This window comes from Furipterus horrens, unplaced genomic scaffold (genome assembly GCF_987537825.1).
Source record: "Furipterus horrens unplaced genomic scaffold, mFurHor1.1.pri manual_scaffold_17, whole genome shotgun sequence".
Taxonomy (NCBI): Eukaryota; Metazoa; Chordata; class Mammalia; order Chiroptera; family Furipteridae; genus Furipterus; species Furipterus horrens.
This window is the reverse complement of record NW_028327187.1, coordinates 74,021,091-74,035,737: the sequence shown is the minus strand read 5'-3', so window position 1 is coordinate 74,035,737 and position 14,647 is coordinate 74,021,091. Positions and strand designations below refer to the sequence as shown.

General features: G+C 44.4%; 1 protein-coding gene across 1 annotated transcript; it reads right to left on the bottom strand.

The window, feature by feature from the left end:
- Positions 1-770: 770 nt before the first annotated feature.
- On the bottom strand, positions 771-2,102 carry LOC149991214 (paraneoplastic antigen-like protein 5). The gene is given in 3 exon segments (XM_090265248.1): positions 771-1,162; positions 1,165-1,627; positions 1,629-2,102. Coding segments are annotated over 3 exon segments (1,329 nt in total).
- Positions 2,103-14,647: the final 12,545 nt, after the last annotated feature.

Here is a 14,647-nt window from a genome sequence, read left to right as displayed (position 1 = left end):
AAACCAGCTGTGAGTACTAGCCCAAGTACTCAGCGCCAGCCCCCCAACAGTCTGAGTCTAGGCTCTCATCTGGGGTCTTCTCTTATTCTTTGCTTTCCTTGCCCCCACAGCCCTTCCAGGCTGCAGAAGAAACTGCCTGCAGGCTCATGCTAGGCTCTCCTGGCCTCACTTGCGCAGGGGCTCAAGGATGCTGCCTTCCTTGGGCTCCCCTAGAGTGGTGTAGATAATTCTGAAGACAGGCTAGATCTTGTGGCTTCCCTTCCAAGGAGGCCCCACCTCTCTGCCACACAGCTCTTCCTCACTGGTGCTGACTTCTTCTGGCACGGGTGGCCCTGGGGAAGGCTTCTCTGGGCCCCAAGTAGTCTGGGGGCCTGTCGGCATTTTTAGGTCTGAGTCCACAGGGTGAGCATTTGGGGATGGCCAGATGTTGGGGCCAATGCCAGAGCTCCCAGCTGCAACTCCTTCAGCCTCTGCCATGGTGGAGTCTCTGTTCCTGGCTGGAGCATCCTGTGTGCTGGGTGTAGTGGCCCCCTGCTTGAGTTGCTGGTACATCTTCAGGCGTTTGGTTCTCCCTGAGCTGACTTTGGCTTTATGGGTGGAGTACCTTTCAGTTAGTGGAGGACAAGGGGGCTTGGCCTGGGCCTGACTGCCCTGCCCCTCTGCCCCCCTCAAGTCCTCTGCTATTTCTTTTGACTGTCCCTTCCCCTTATTAAAATCTTTCTGCTGCCTGCTATGGGAAAGGATGCCTGGATCTTTTGAGCCTATGCTTCCTAGGGCTTGGGATGGCTCATGGCCCCAGCCCCTGCATCGTTTCCCGACTCTTACGCTGCACGCTGAGGCCTCTCCTTTGGTGGTGGTACGTTTTCTACCTTAGGGCATATAGCCTGGCTCTGGCCCTCCTCTCCACTACTGTAGCAGGACAGTTGCTTGTGCTTCAATGAGGCAATCCCTTTCTGAATAGTCTGTGTGCTGCTCTCACAAAATGCCTTTGCCTGCATGGTGACCTGAGGTATGATAGAAACACTGATTTCTTCTAGAATCTCTCTGCTGGATACCTCGCAGCCCCTTCCTACAGGCCTTTGCTCCTGCTTTGCCACTGCCATGGTGGTTTCCCACTCCTCTTCATCTCGGATAAGCTTCATTAACTCCAGAAAAGTGGGAGGCACCCTTGCTGATCGAGAAGCTTAAGCTTGCCCCGGAGGTTGTTGGTCACATTGGCCTGAGCTAAGACATGTTTCAGGCGAATTGTATCTGCACTTTGCATTGACAAGGAGCTGTGCTGCACAGCTTTCTGCAGCAGGGGCTCTAACTGCACCAAAAACATAGAGATTTTCTCTCCAATCTTCTGACGGGTCTGGAGGAAATTAAACTGCAAGGTTCTATAGTTCTCTTTATTCCCAAAGATTTGCTTCAGGGCATCCAGGCATTGCTCCACAGTCATAGAGTCACTGTTGGTCTGGAGCACCCGCATGATGGACAGGGCAGGGCCGCGTAGGCTCTCCAGCAAACGCCTCCTCTTCTCCACCTCAGGTACTTGCCACATCTGCATCATCTCAGTGACATGCTCCAGCCAGATTTCAAAGTGCTCTTGATCTGAGCCTGGGAAGGCAGTTCCTGAAAACACTTTTGAGTTTTCGGTACCACATGTTTTCTTGCACAGGCTGCAAAACCGTCGGTTTGACTGGGGAAACATCCTCTGGCCCCTTGCCCTCAGCGGAAGTGCTATACCCCAGGGCTTTGGCCACATCTACCATTCTCCGGCCTTCATCCTTCAGGAAGTAGCTCAGTCTATTGATGAATTCCTCACCTGTGTTACGGGGTTTTACCACCACTTCCCAGGCACCTCCCTTTCCTGATATCTGACTGGGCATTGTAGCGTAATTGATGATGTTGCCCAATTCAGTGAAGATCACCTTAGCATTGTCTTCTCTTCTGAACATTCTGCCCAGCACCCTGTATGGGTACAAGGGCTGTAAGCCTGCCCTCACAGTCTCTTTAATTTCATCCTCAGTACACTCCACAGGGATCCCCACAATCAGGAGGGCCTTCCTGGGGTCCAGGTCCATCCCTTTGCAGCAGTCTTCTAACAGTGTCACAGGCATTGCTCCTACTTTCTATGGACTGATCTAATACTAAGAGTAGTAATCTGCTCACAGAGTTTGACCAAGACTCAGTCAATTCTGAGCCAATGCCAAGTAGAAAAGCAGAAGAGTCCCAGGTTTCTGCAGCCTGTAATGCAAATGGGGTGAAAGCATCATTATTACCCACCTCCCACCCTCACCAAGTGCCCCTCCTCTACCCCCACCTCCACTCACAGGGATTCAGTTCCTGCCTCAAAAGGCTCCCCAAGCTCCCCCTGCTCACCTCTTCCCTGCCGACCTGCTCCTGCAGTGGGTTTCTCCTCAAAGTCCAACGACTCTACTGCATGAGTTGCAGATGCCTGTGGTGAAAAGGTCAATGTCAGGAGGCAGAGCCTGATGCCTGGGAACACTGACAAAGCCCTCCAGGCAGGAAGAGCAGGAGAATATGTCAGTCCCTTGCATAAGTCTGTGCAGGTCCAAAGCACCTGGCACTCTCTTTGCCAGGGCAAAGGTGGGGGAGGGGGATGCAGAGTTCCCCTCTTTCTCATAAAATGACCAACAAATGAGAAAGATGGCTGGAGTTTTGTGCAGTGTAGTTAAACTGGTGGGTGTGAAGATCTGCAGTGTTGTCATGGATACCAAGAACAGCAGGAGCGGTGGACCGCTCCTTGTGATTTCAGGAATTGTAGCCCAAGCCACAAGCCAGGCAGTCCCCCCCTCCCCCTGGAAGCCTTTAAATCTCAGCGGAAACTGAAAGGCTTTGCAGCAGACAGGACTGAAAACCACTCAGAGGGTTTCCATGGGAATTGGATTCAAATAATGCATATTATGCTTTGGAGCTTGCTCTGCTTTTCTTATCTGTTAGTTAACTATAAACAATCTCTAGCAAAGAATGTATGAAACCTTTCACCTAATGTCATTGTGGCGTCAAGATGTTTAATAGACCTTGACACAGACTGGTCACTGCGCGCTCTATATTGATAGCTGTAATCTGTAACTGTCAACTGTAATCCAGGTGCCTAAAAGCTAATTGATGATTTATGAATTTTGACCTTGTATCTCCCATGCATACCCTTCTCAATTAAAGGCACGAGGAACGGAGGTCTTGCGCTTTCTCCACTAGAGGGAATAGCCACCTCTCATTCCCCCCAGACAAAACACAGTGTCCTGGATAAATTTGTTCCGCCGTGGTCCTGAAACCTCTGCTGGACAGAGAAGTTTCCAACTGAGCCTGGGCATTGAAGGCAGCTCAGCCTCATCTGGCACCCGGACGAGGGGCACTCGAGAGAAGTGACACCTGGAATGGCTGTGGAGCCGAGAGTCTGACCAGAGACAACCACACTGCACAAATGGGAATCTTGGCACCTCTGCACATGGTAAGGAATTGCAGCCCCGAGGTTCTTTCTGGAAAAGGCCGCCTGTGTGGTTAAAATAGGGGAGGGAGGAGTTTTCTTCTTTCCACCGCACTGTCTGGCAGGGGTTTTGGTATCGCCTTTGTCTCTTCTCACTCACTAAAGGACCATTTTGGCTTCTCTCATTCAGTAAATCGCCACAATCTTGCGGGCATGAGACAAGCATTTAAAAAAGCCTGTACGGTGCTTGCCACTGGTAAGACTCCTGTGAAAGGATAAGCTGGTTCATGGACCAGGTTAGAGCACTAGGCTCCCGCCAGCTGTAACTCAAAGTCTGTGCAACATCAGGAACACAGTCACAAGCACTCACTGCCCAACCCCTGTGGCTGTCTCCCCCTGAATAGGATTTTGTGAGAGCAAGAGAAGCTTTTAGCCAAAAAAAGAATTTGCATGAGGGCTCCACTAGTGACCGAGCTCTGAAGGTAAGAGGCACTTACCCTCTGGCCCGAATTGTTGGGTGTCCCTGCGGGAGTTGGGACCTAGCAGAGATCTCTGGGATCAATCCCTGAGACGTGTAGGGGCCTTGTAGGGAATTCCACTCACAGTAATATAATTCTTGGCTCGTCCGGGGACATGCAAAATAAGAACTGGTCATTCAGCACTCCGAGCCCTTCCAGTTGTTTTAGATGACTGAAAGAGAAACCAAGGCATGTAAGAGAGGTAGGGATGACCAGGAGCTGACACCGTTGGGGGCCCTCCTCACAAGCAGCACATTCTGACCTACATCAATTAATCCCTAGTTTAGAATCTGGAAAATTACTGGTCCACTTTAAACGAGAGGCAGGGGAAAAGGGTGAAACAAAACCAATAAAAAGGGACCCACAACGCATGAAAGAATGAGATCAGGGTTATTTAAAGAACAAAAGCTTTACTTTAGGTTACTGCTGCAACTAATAAAAGGAACTGGATGCCAGATTAAGGAAAGGCATCTGATTAATTTACTGCATATCGCTGTGGCTCAAAGCACTGCGGTCTCAGAAAAACAAAGGTGCTGCTGCGATAGAAATAGGAAATGGGGAGGGAGAGGGGAATATGCAGAGTGCTGCCAAACAATCGGCTCTGCGGACCCCTCCCCTTGGTATCTTGGAAAGCCACAATGTCTACAGAAAAACTGTAGGAAAAAAGTTTTTCCTATAATTGCCTGAAAACTAAGGTTCTGTTTAGTAAAATAATTATATATTGTGGTATATTACTCAAATATTCAACTAATATTAAAAAATTCATGTCCCTCAATGCTAAGAACTGAATTTTTGTCAGCCTATATTAATATTATATACCTTTTATTATACTTTAAATAAAGTCAAATATCATTTCATAACATATATTCCTTAGTTGACAAAATTTCCAAGATTTAAAATTTAAAAGACTTCCTTATAGCTTTGCAGTAGTTCAAAGGGCCCTTGAGATATCTCAAAGATTTATTATTTTCTTCTTACCAAAAAGAAGAAAACTCTAGACCATTCAGGCTTAATACATTTTAAAATACTTGGAAAGCTGTGTCAAATAAAAAATTTTACAAAAAAACTTAAAAACAATTGGCTAATACCTTTGCTCATTTACAGCAATCTATAGCCCAGGCAGACTTACAAGTAGCTCCTAAGAAAGTACAACAGTCAGAGCCTTGGCAACCTCAAATGCTCCAAAGCCTTTAACTCTCAATAATCTCCAACAATTGTTAGGCATTATCAATTGGCTAAGGCCTAGTATCAGTATAACTATCTATCAGCTTATTCATCTTTTCAACACCCTTAACTCAAGTTTATTTACAACAACCTTTTAGTCAATCCCTGAATTTTCAATACACAATAGCTGATTATGTCAAAAAAACTCAAAATCAATCTTCCTTCAGATAAACTTTTACAAAATATTCCTCAATTTACATACTGAAAGTAAAACTAGTCCAACCCAATATCTGGGGCAAAAACTATGTTTATAGATTGATCAGGAAAAACTGGAAAAGCAGTCATCACATGGAAAAAAAAATGAATTAAGAAGATTGTGTCCCAGAATCACTCATCCACCCAGAGAGCTGAACTCTCTGGGGCCATTATGACCCTCCAACAATGGCCAAATAAACCCCTGAATCTAGTCTATAATTCTGGCTATACGGTGTATACTATACTCCACGTAGATCAAGCTTTACTTAAGGAGTCTATTGACCCCCAGTTGCTTAGTTTATTCCTAACTTTAAAAGTTTAATTGATAGGAGAGCACATCCCATATCTGTCACTCACATTCACTCATTCAGGCCTTTCAGGCCCCATGGCAGAAGGCAATGAACGTGCTAACACTTCACTCAGTGTATCAACTGCTTTCCAAAAGGCAGTTGCCTCTCATCAGTTTTACCACCAAAATTCTCAAGCACTTCGTAAAAAATTGGGCATTCCCTGTTCTCAAGCTAAGCAAATTATCCAGGAATGCACAAACTGCCAGGTGCTGGGTGTGGTGCCACCCAGCAGTGGGATCAAGGCTCAAGGATTGGCCCCCCAAGTAATTTAGCAAACAAATGTCACTCATCACCGCCCCTTTATAAATTTAAATACCTTCATGTATCAATAAAAACTTACTCTAAAGTATTGCATGCCTCCGCTCTTACAGGAGAATCAGCCAAGCATATTCGAGCACATTGGCTCTAGGCACTTAATTTCTTAGGCCAACCACAGCAAATAAAAATTAATAATAAACCAGGCTACATAGCCCACCATACCTTTAAAAATTGTCTTAAAAAACAAAAAAGGGGGGGTATGGAGTCCTCCCTAAATAATCTAACTAATTTAGCAACCTAATTAGACTTGTTTTAAAGAAATTATTATGTTTCTTTCGAAATGTTAGGTCAAAAAGATTCAAAAAGTCCCAGTAAATCATATATGGTCTGTGCAAGTTGAAGAAGGCTCGTGTAGTGGGGAGGAAGGAAAAAATAAAGCGAGGGAAAAGGAAGGAGAAAGAAGGAATTAAGAAGGTGAAGGAAGGGTAAGAAGGAATAAAGGAAGGAGATTGTGCATGGCATGGGAAGGAAGGACATTCAAGTGGGTAACTCAAGAATAGAAATGAAAGCAGAAAAGAAATAAGAAGGAAAAGTAAGAATATAAGTCTTTAAAACATTATAAATTTTAGACCTAGAAGCTGCAGTCCCAGGAATAAGCTGTGCCAAGCTTGCTATCTCCCTTGCCTTCTCTAGCCTCTGTGAAAATTGTCAGTGTTGCTAGGTAATAAAAACAGGCCACTTTTAAGCACATTAAATAAATGCAGTAATCACCCAAACTAAAACTGTTTCTCTTTCTCTAGCTTCAAAGCAGGAATTGGGGGGGGGTGTCTCTACACTCCCAACACCCTCCCAGGGAATAGCTGCCACTGTTTAACCCCTTAATTACAGAAATAGGCTTGTCTCTGCTTTATACACAGAAAGTCCTAGGTTTGTAACATCATCAAAAATGCTATTATTCCAGCAAAGGCCCTGCGACTGGGTGTCTCCACAGTCTTACAGACTCAAAGTCTGGTTTGTAAGTTATTATGTAAATTAGCCATTTTGCACAAGTTTGCTCATTGCAGGTTTACCTATCTGCCTGACAAGCCCCTATACCCACTCCAACCAGGGGACCAAGTCTTACTGAAGACCTGGAAGAATCAAGGCTCTGAACAGCTGCTGGCTAAACCATAGATTGGTCCCTATGACGTCGTGTTGCAGACCCGTATTAATCAGGAAATCCTGGCCCGGCTCTCAGCCACAGAATCGACCATACTGTGGCTGGGGGAATGACAGGATGCCCTGGTTACCCGACAACAGCTTGCTTGCAACCCTGGACTCTTAAGACTATGTGTCACCCCATTAAAATGGAACTCTAGTCGACATTCTTGGGCTAACATACAACATCATCTATGGGATGCCTTTTCTACCAATCTTAAAGGCCAAATTTTTTGGCTACAATTTGAACTCCATCAACAGCTTATGGACATTAAGCAGCTTGCTGAACAAAACATGTTTCAAAACCTAAGTGATAACCTTCAATGGCTTAACCCTAAAAATTGGTTTCAAGAACTAAATTTACGTATATGGATAATAGGAGCAGCTGGATGTTTCTTAAGTCATTGTAATACTCTGTGTCCTCCGATGTGTCTGCAAGCTGTTTACCCGTAATCATATTTGAGAAAAGCAAGTAGCAAGCTTTATAGGCCTTTCTACTATAAGTGTTATAAAAAAACAAAAAAGAGGGAGATGTGGGGGATGGCTCCTTGCGGTTTCAGGAATTGTGGCCCACCCCGTGAGCCATGCAGCATCCCTCCCCCCCAGAAAGTCTCAACGGAAAACTGAAAGGCTTTGCAGCAGACAGGACCAAAAGTCACTCAGAAGGTTTCCATGGGAATTGGATTTAAAGAATGCTTATTATGCTTTGGAGTTTGCTCTGCTTTTCTTATCTCTTAGTTAACTATAAACAATCTCTAGCAAGGAATGTATGAAACCTTTCACCTAACGCCAGTGTGGTGTCAAGATGTTTAATAGACCCCGACACAGACTGGTCACTGTGCCCTCTATATTGATAGCTGTAATCTGTAACTGTCAACTATAATCCAGGTGTCTAAAAGCTAATTGATGATTTATGAATTTTGACCTTGTATCTCCCATGCATACCCTTCTCAATTAAAGGCATGAAGAACTGAGGTCTTGAGCTTTCTCCACTAGAAGGAATAGCTACCTCCTTTCCCCCCAGACAAAATACAGTGTCCTAGATAAATTTGTTCCACTGTGGTCCTGAAACCTCTGCTGGACAGAGAAGTTTCCAACCAGCTGGGGCATTGGAGGCAGCTCAGTCTCAAGCAGGGACCATGGGTTTCTATCACAGATACGTGTCATGTGGTAAGGTTAAGGCTCCCCAGGAGCAACAGGTAATGTCACTGGCCTCTAACCAATGGAGTGTCCTAGCAACAAAAGGGGTTGCGGGAAGTGAGATGGGGGCTGGACAGCAAGGATTGAGTGTTCAAAAGTCAAGAGCTTATGATTTTAAATTGTGTAGGAGCTGGAATCAGGGACAGTTAAAGGGACCCAGAAAAGCTTACCAGTGCAACACTGCAGGAGACAGCCAACTTCCCCTCTGGTTGTTATCCTGCCCTGCAGAGTTTGTACACCTTGACAGGCAGCACCCCCTCTCCTGCTCTTTGCCAGGGTTACAGAGGCCCCTCTCAACATAGGCCCACCTCACAGTTGCTCACCAAGCTGAGTAGGGCCCTCTGACGGTGCAGATGTGGGAATTTACCAGTACTCAACAGTCAGCTCTCTAGCGCTGTCCACCATCAGGCACTTCCTGGACCCAGGGTAGGTAGTACTGCTCTACTGGACCTGTCCCAAGAAAAAGCTGAGGCATTTTGCTAGGGTTCTGACCCACATGCCTCTGCTCAGGCTGTACCAATTCTGAGTCTGCAGACCTGTCCGTAAGTACCTTGGTGCAGGAATACAAGAAACTGTTCTGTGCGGTCTACTGCTAAGCAGAAAAATTCTTCTTTTAAGATTGCTTCCCCCCCCTCAATTCTACATCCCTGACACCCCCGCCCTCATACCCACCCACTGCCATGCCCTGCCCCACTGAAGCTCAACCTCTAACCCAAGGCACACCCACCAAGCCCCGCCCCCACCAAACCTTAGCCCTGATGCCAAGCTCCAGCTACACAGAAGCTCTAGCCCTGCCCTCACCAAAGAACTACCCTTGCTACATTTTTCCACAGTTCCCAAACTCTGCCTCCACCAAGTCCCACCCCTTCCCAAGCCTCGCCCCCACCAAGCCCCGCCCCATGCAGATACAAGCCCGTAACCAAGCCCCACCCCAACAGAAGTTCAATCCCTGCCCCCATCCAAGATCCTTCCGAGGTGGGAGATGGTGCCATGCTATGAGGGCGCAGCCGCAAGCGGGCTGTGTGCACCCAATAACTCCTAACATTCATGTCCCACCCCTCCCAGACCCTGCCCCCACCTAAACCCCACTCCCCACCCAAGCCCTGCCCCCGCCTAAGCCCAACTTTTATCCCCAAGCCTCCCATTCCCATTCTGCTAAGCTCCCCACTCTTAAGACTCACAACCCTTACACACCCCCTACCTCAAACGCCCCCCATTCTGGTAAGCGGTCATTGGCAGATGAAGGACCGAAGCCATTTTCCCTCCCGGGGAAGGCCCAGAGCTATTTATTCTGAATGTGCCAACTGTAATGCCTCTGGACAGGGTTAGGTGTGGGATAAGTTCCTCTGCAGTACTAAGCTAGTCACTGAGTGTGGAAATGGCAGGGAGCCAGTGGGGTGCTAGGCCTGATCTAGTGGTATCCAACTTCAGGGGAAACCTATGTGACCACTGGCCCCTGGGATGCCAAGGAACAGAGCAAGGGTTGCTGGGGGGCAGGGGAGGGAAGTCTTGAGGTTCAACTTGCTCTCTGTGCCCACTGTTCTACTCCCTACCTGCTGGAGATCCCTGCAGGTCAGAATGCCCGAGCACCACAGCCGCCACACACCTGCCGCTGCTGCAGCCGAACGCCAGACTGGGTAGGGAGATGATGGCGGGAAGAGGTTATTGGGTGCACACGGCCCGCTGGCGGCTGCGCCCTCGTAGCATGGCACCTACCTCCCACCTCGGAAGGAGGGGCTCCTTGCTCCTGTCCCTGATGTGTGTGGGTGTGTAGACTATTCAAATCAAGTTGGGGGCAGTGTACGTTGCAGAGATGGACTGTATCCAGCCATGGGTTAGCTACAAACCGACCACCAGGCCCACCACGTGGCGTGCCAGGCCTAGGAGCCACTGGCGGCGCTGTTGCACTGTCTCTTTCTCATTGGACCAGAGCTGAGGTGTGACAGTTTCCATTGGCTCCTCCGATTTGAATATTGCAAGCAGTCAATAGAGGGATGAGCGCAAAAGTAAAGTCCCAGAAAGTGCTTTCTAAAGAAAAGTCCTAATACCCGCTTTTTTTTTTTTTTTTGGCTGTGTTCTAAGGGAGCATGGCAAAAATACAGCTGCTCCCCGCATTTTACAAGACCATGGAAATTTTAAGAGTTCACCAACAGACAGAAAACCATCAAGAATTCCATTCTCCCATTGTTCTCTTGATTTCGGAGCAAGTATTACCACCTAGCATCCAAACTGCTTCCCGCCCTTTTTGGAAGGAGGTTTCTTTCAATGAGGGAAGACTGGAGTGTTTGCCCTGGACCTCGCAGGACCCAAATGTGCTGTTCAGAAATGGGCGTGGCTGGGGCGCAGGTATCACAATGGAAGGTGTGCACAAATTTCCAGCAGATCTTGATAAAAAAATGCAAGCCCTGGTTAGGAGGATGAGGTGGAACTAAAAGACTGCTGTTTCTCAAAAGCTGGGTGATTCCAATGCCGCAGATTTCTTACTAGGCTTTGAGTACCAAGGCTCTGAAGCCTGTAATTACTTTTCAGGACCAGAAACTGTGGGCCTTTGTGACAGATTTCTTTTGCTTTATTGGGGATACAAAAGGACAGGCTTTTCTATGATGTTTTGATTAAAATATTTAAAACAAAATTTTATTTATTTGTATTTTTTTATTTTTTATTATTTTTTATTTTTCAATTATGATTGACATTCAGTATTATATTAGTTTATTAGTTTCAGGTGTACAGCATAGTGGTTAGACATTTATATAATTTACAAAATGATCCCCCCCATAAGTCTAGTACCAACCTGGCACCATACATGGTTATTAAAATATAATTGACTCTATTCCCTGTGTTGTACTTTACATCCCTGGGACTATTTTGTAACTACCAATTTGTACCCAGAGGATATTATGCTAAGTGAAATAAGTTAAATAGGGTAAGACAAATGCCATATAATTTCACTTCTATGTGGACTATAAAGCACAAAATAAATGAACAAACAAAACAAAAACATTGAGATACAGAGAACAAACTGATGGTTGCCAGATGAGGGGAGGGTTGGGGCTGGGTAGAAAAGATGAAAGGATTAAAAAGTATAAAAGCAAACAAAATTTTAAATGAAGGGCTATTGAGCAAGATATTTGCAGGCATCACGTCATTTCCCTCTAACTGTAGATGTTTGTTACGTCTGAGAAGGGGAACACAGACTTCAATAGGCCTTACTTAATAAGAATACACTATTAAGAGTGTTAAATCAATCTACTTCCCATGCCAAGAAAAGGCAGTTACCTGGTGCTGTCAGAGGGTTGAAGACCTCAGGTGGAACATTTTATCTGAGGGTTCTCACAGCACCAGGTCATTGTGGCTCTGGTGTTACAGGTATTATAAGGTGTCACAAAGAGTAATGTCATGGAAACGGGTGTTCTGGCCCTGTTATCCTGGGAAACAGCAAATGTTAAGACATACCCCTGAAAACACCTAACATTATATTAGTTTCAGGTGTACAACATGATGATCCCATATTTGTATATATTGCAAAATGATCAGCACAGTAAGTCTATGGTTAACATCCATCACCACCCATAGTTACAATTTTTGTTCTTGTGATGAGAACTTTTATGCAGTACAGTATTAACTATAGTCATCATGCTGTACATCATATCCCTAAGATTTGTTTATTTTACATGTATGTTTTTCTGTGTATGTATATGTGTACGTAATATTTTTAAGTGAACTTATTCTGACAAACTTATTTCAATAATAATTGTGATTCATATGTAGTATATGAGCTCTAAACGTTTCAAGATCTTTTCTTTTGGTAACTTAAAACCTTACACTTATACTAAATTAAGTATATAAGGTATGCAGGATGTGTTTTTGTTAATGAAAGAAAGTAATCTTGTCCTAAAGTAAAGTGGTTGTTTCAGAATGACAAAAATGAAAGTGTAGGACTGTGAATGAAAAAAGGGGTTCTACAGAAAGTACCTCACTGGATGATTGGATCATAAATTCCTAACTGTGTAGGTCATGGTGGGTAATCATGCCCCAGGCTTACAACTTTTTAAGCAAACCCTGTTCATTGTTCTTGTGCATCTAGGTTTAACACACCTTTGAGATGCCAGAACTAATATCCATCGAAGGTATAACCATGCTTAAGAAAGCATGTTAATTCTCCTGTATTTCAATCCTGACCTTGCTTTCTCCCACCCTCATGTAATCCTCCTGGTTCCCTCCTTAATTTCAAATGCATAAAAGAAGCTACAAAACTGTTTTTCTCAGGAACATTTTAGATCTTGCTCCAAGACATATGTGGTCAGTTTGCCTCAAATAAACTGTTATTAAAGATCTCTACAGGTTTGGGCATTTTTTACACCAACAATACAAAACCTGAATGAGTATGCAAAGTTGTAGAAGCTTCGCAGAATAGAAATTTTATTTTTTGTGGTGAGAGCTGGCTAATAGTCAATGGATTTATGAGACAATTTAAAAAATTATGCTTAGTGAAATAAGCCAGGCAAAGAAAGCAAAATACCATATGATATCACCTAATACAGGAAACTAAAGAACAACACAAACAAACAAACTAAATAGGACAAAGAATAAAATAGCAGTCAATAGGGGGAGGGGGATGGGAGAGAAGAGGGATAAGTAAGGGAAGGGTCTAGTCAAGGAACGTGTATGAATGACTCACGGACATGGACAACGGGGAGGGATATGATTGTGGGAGAAGGGATGGGCTGGGTGGGGGGGAGCAATGGGGGAAAAATGGGACAACTGTAATTGAAAAACCAAAAAAGAAAAAAGAAAAAAGAACTGTAATATCAAATAGTACACTGATGCAAAACTAAAATTTAATTTTATCTGTTAAAATGGAATTTTTTTTCTTAGACTATTGGTCTTCTCTTCATAAGAGGTTGTAAAGGGTTTCCTTTGCTTTTAGAGTGATCCACCTAGAAACCAAAGGCTCAGCATCATAGAATAATTTTCTTTGCTTTATGTTGACTTTTCCATGACCTTAGTTACTTGAGAACCAAGCCTTCTCACTTTTGAAAGAGCTAAAGTTCTTTACAACTGCATTATTTTCTATATTTACTTTTAAAATATTTTGTCTGATGGCACTGGTTAAATAGCTTTGAGATCCTACCACTGGACCGAGTCAGAACTCCCAGAACTCTAGTGAAGAAGCTGATGGATTCATGAGACTGATAACTCAAGACTGAGCAGAATAAGAATTACGTAGGACTAAATGAACTCATGAAGGATGATTATAGGTTTTGTTTGTAACGTTACTGATGTTTAATGTTCTATTTTCTAGATATAAGGAACTCTTTTCTCATTTCTCTTAAGCTATCCATAACTCACGACAATTTAGTAAACTATACTTTCATAAACAGAAATGAAACAGTTATCTTTTTCTCCCTACCCAATCCTTCCAGAATTTTTAATTTCTTTTTGAGCACTTTTATTTTCATGGCTATACAATTATTTGCTTAGGTTCAATAACAACCTGCCCTCCTTAACCTCCTTGGTTATATAACCAAAGGGTCTCTGAATGGAATGTCATATTTGAGAAAGATGTTCACAGAGATATGACCTGACAATTTAAAGTAACTAATACTACCCTATTTTTTTTAGGTTTTAGGGTTTTTAGGGGGGCAAACTGTCATCAAGTCCCAGAAATATCTGGCTAGGAGATACAGCTGTAGTACTTATCTTTTGAAGTAGTAAAACCTCTTCTTCCTTTCCCAGTTGTACTCATGTAGCCTAGATGGTGGCTGAGGTTAGGGTGGAAAGTAGCTACAGGGACACTAGTTCAGTAGCTATTGAACACTAGGTCCCAAGGTCTCTGCTCAGTAGTGGAGGGATTTCTGTGTCGTGTCTCCTAATCTTTAGACTGATTTCTTGATCACCCCCCTTTTTGTTTTGTCCCTGGGGTGGATGGCATACTAATTGTATTTTTGGATATAAAACTCAGAAGCATGGATCCCTTGATAGGCAGAACAACAATTCAGCAAGATTCTGACAACCTGGGGCACTGACCTTAATGAAAAATATGAAACTGTCTTGCACATTGGTACACACTTGGAGGAATGGATTCGGATGTGTGTGGAAGGGCACCTCTGAGAAGGGTGTTTGAAGATGCATATTCAGAATTACTGTCAAAGAAGAGTTGATGAGACCACGGGTGTTAACCGGGAGAAGAGTTAACAACGGGAGAACCTAATGAGCATTTTCCTCTATTTTAGGGGTTGGCACATGAGAGGGATTATAGATTACCAGTGGGT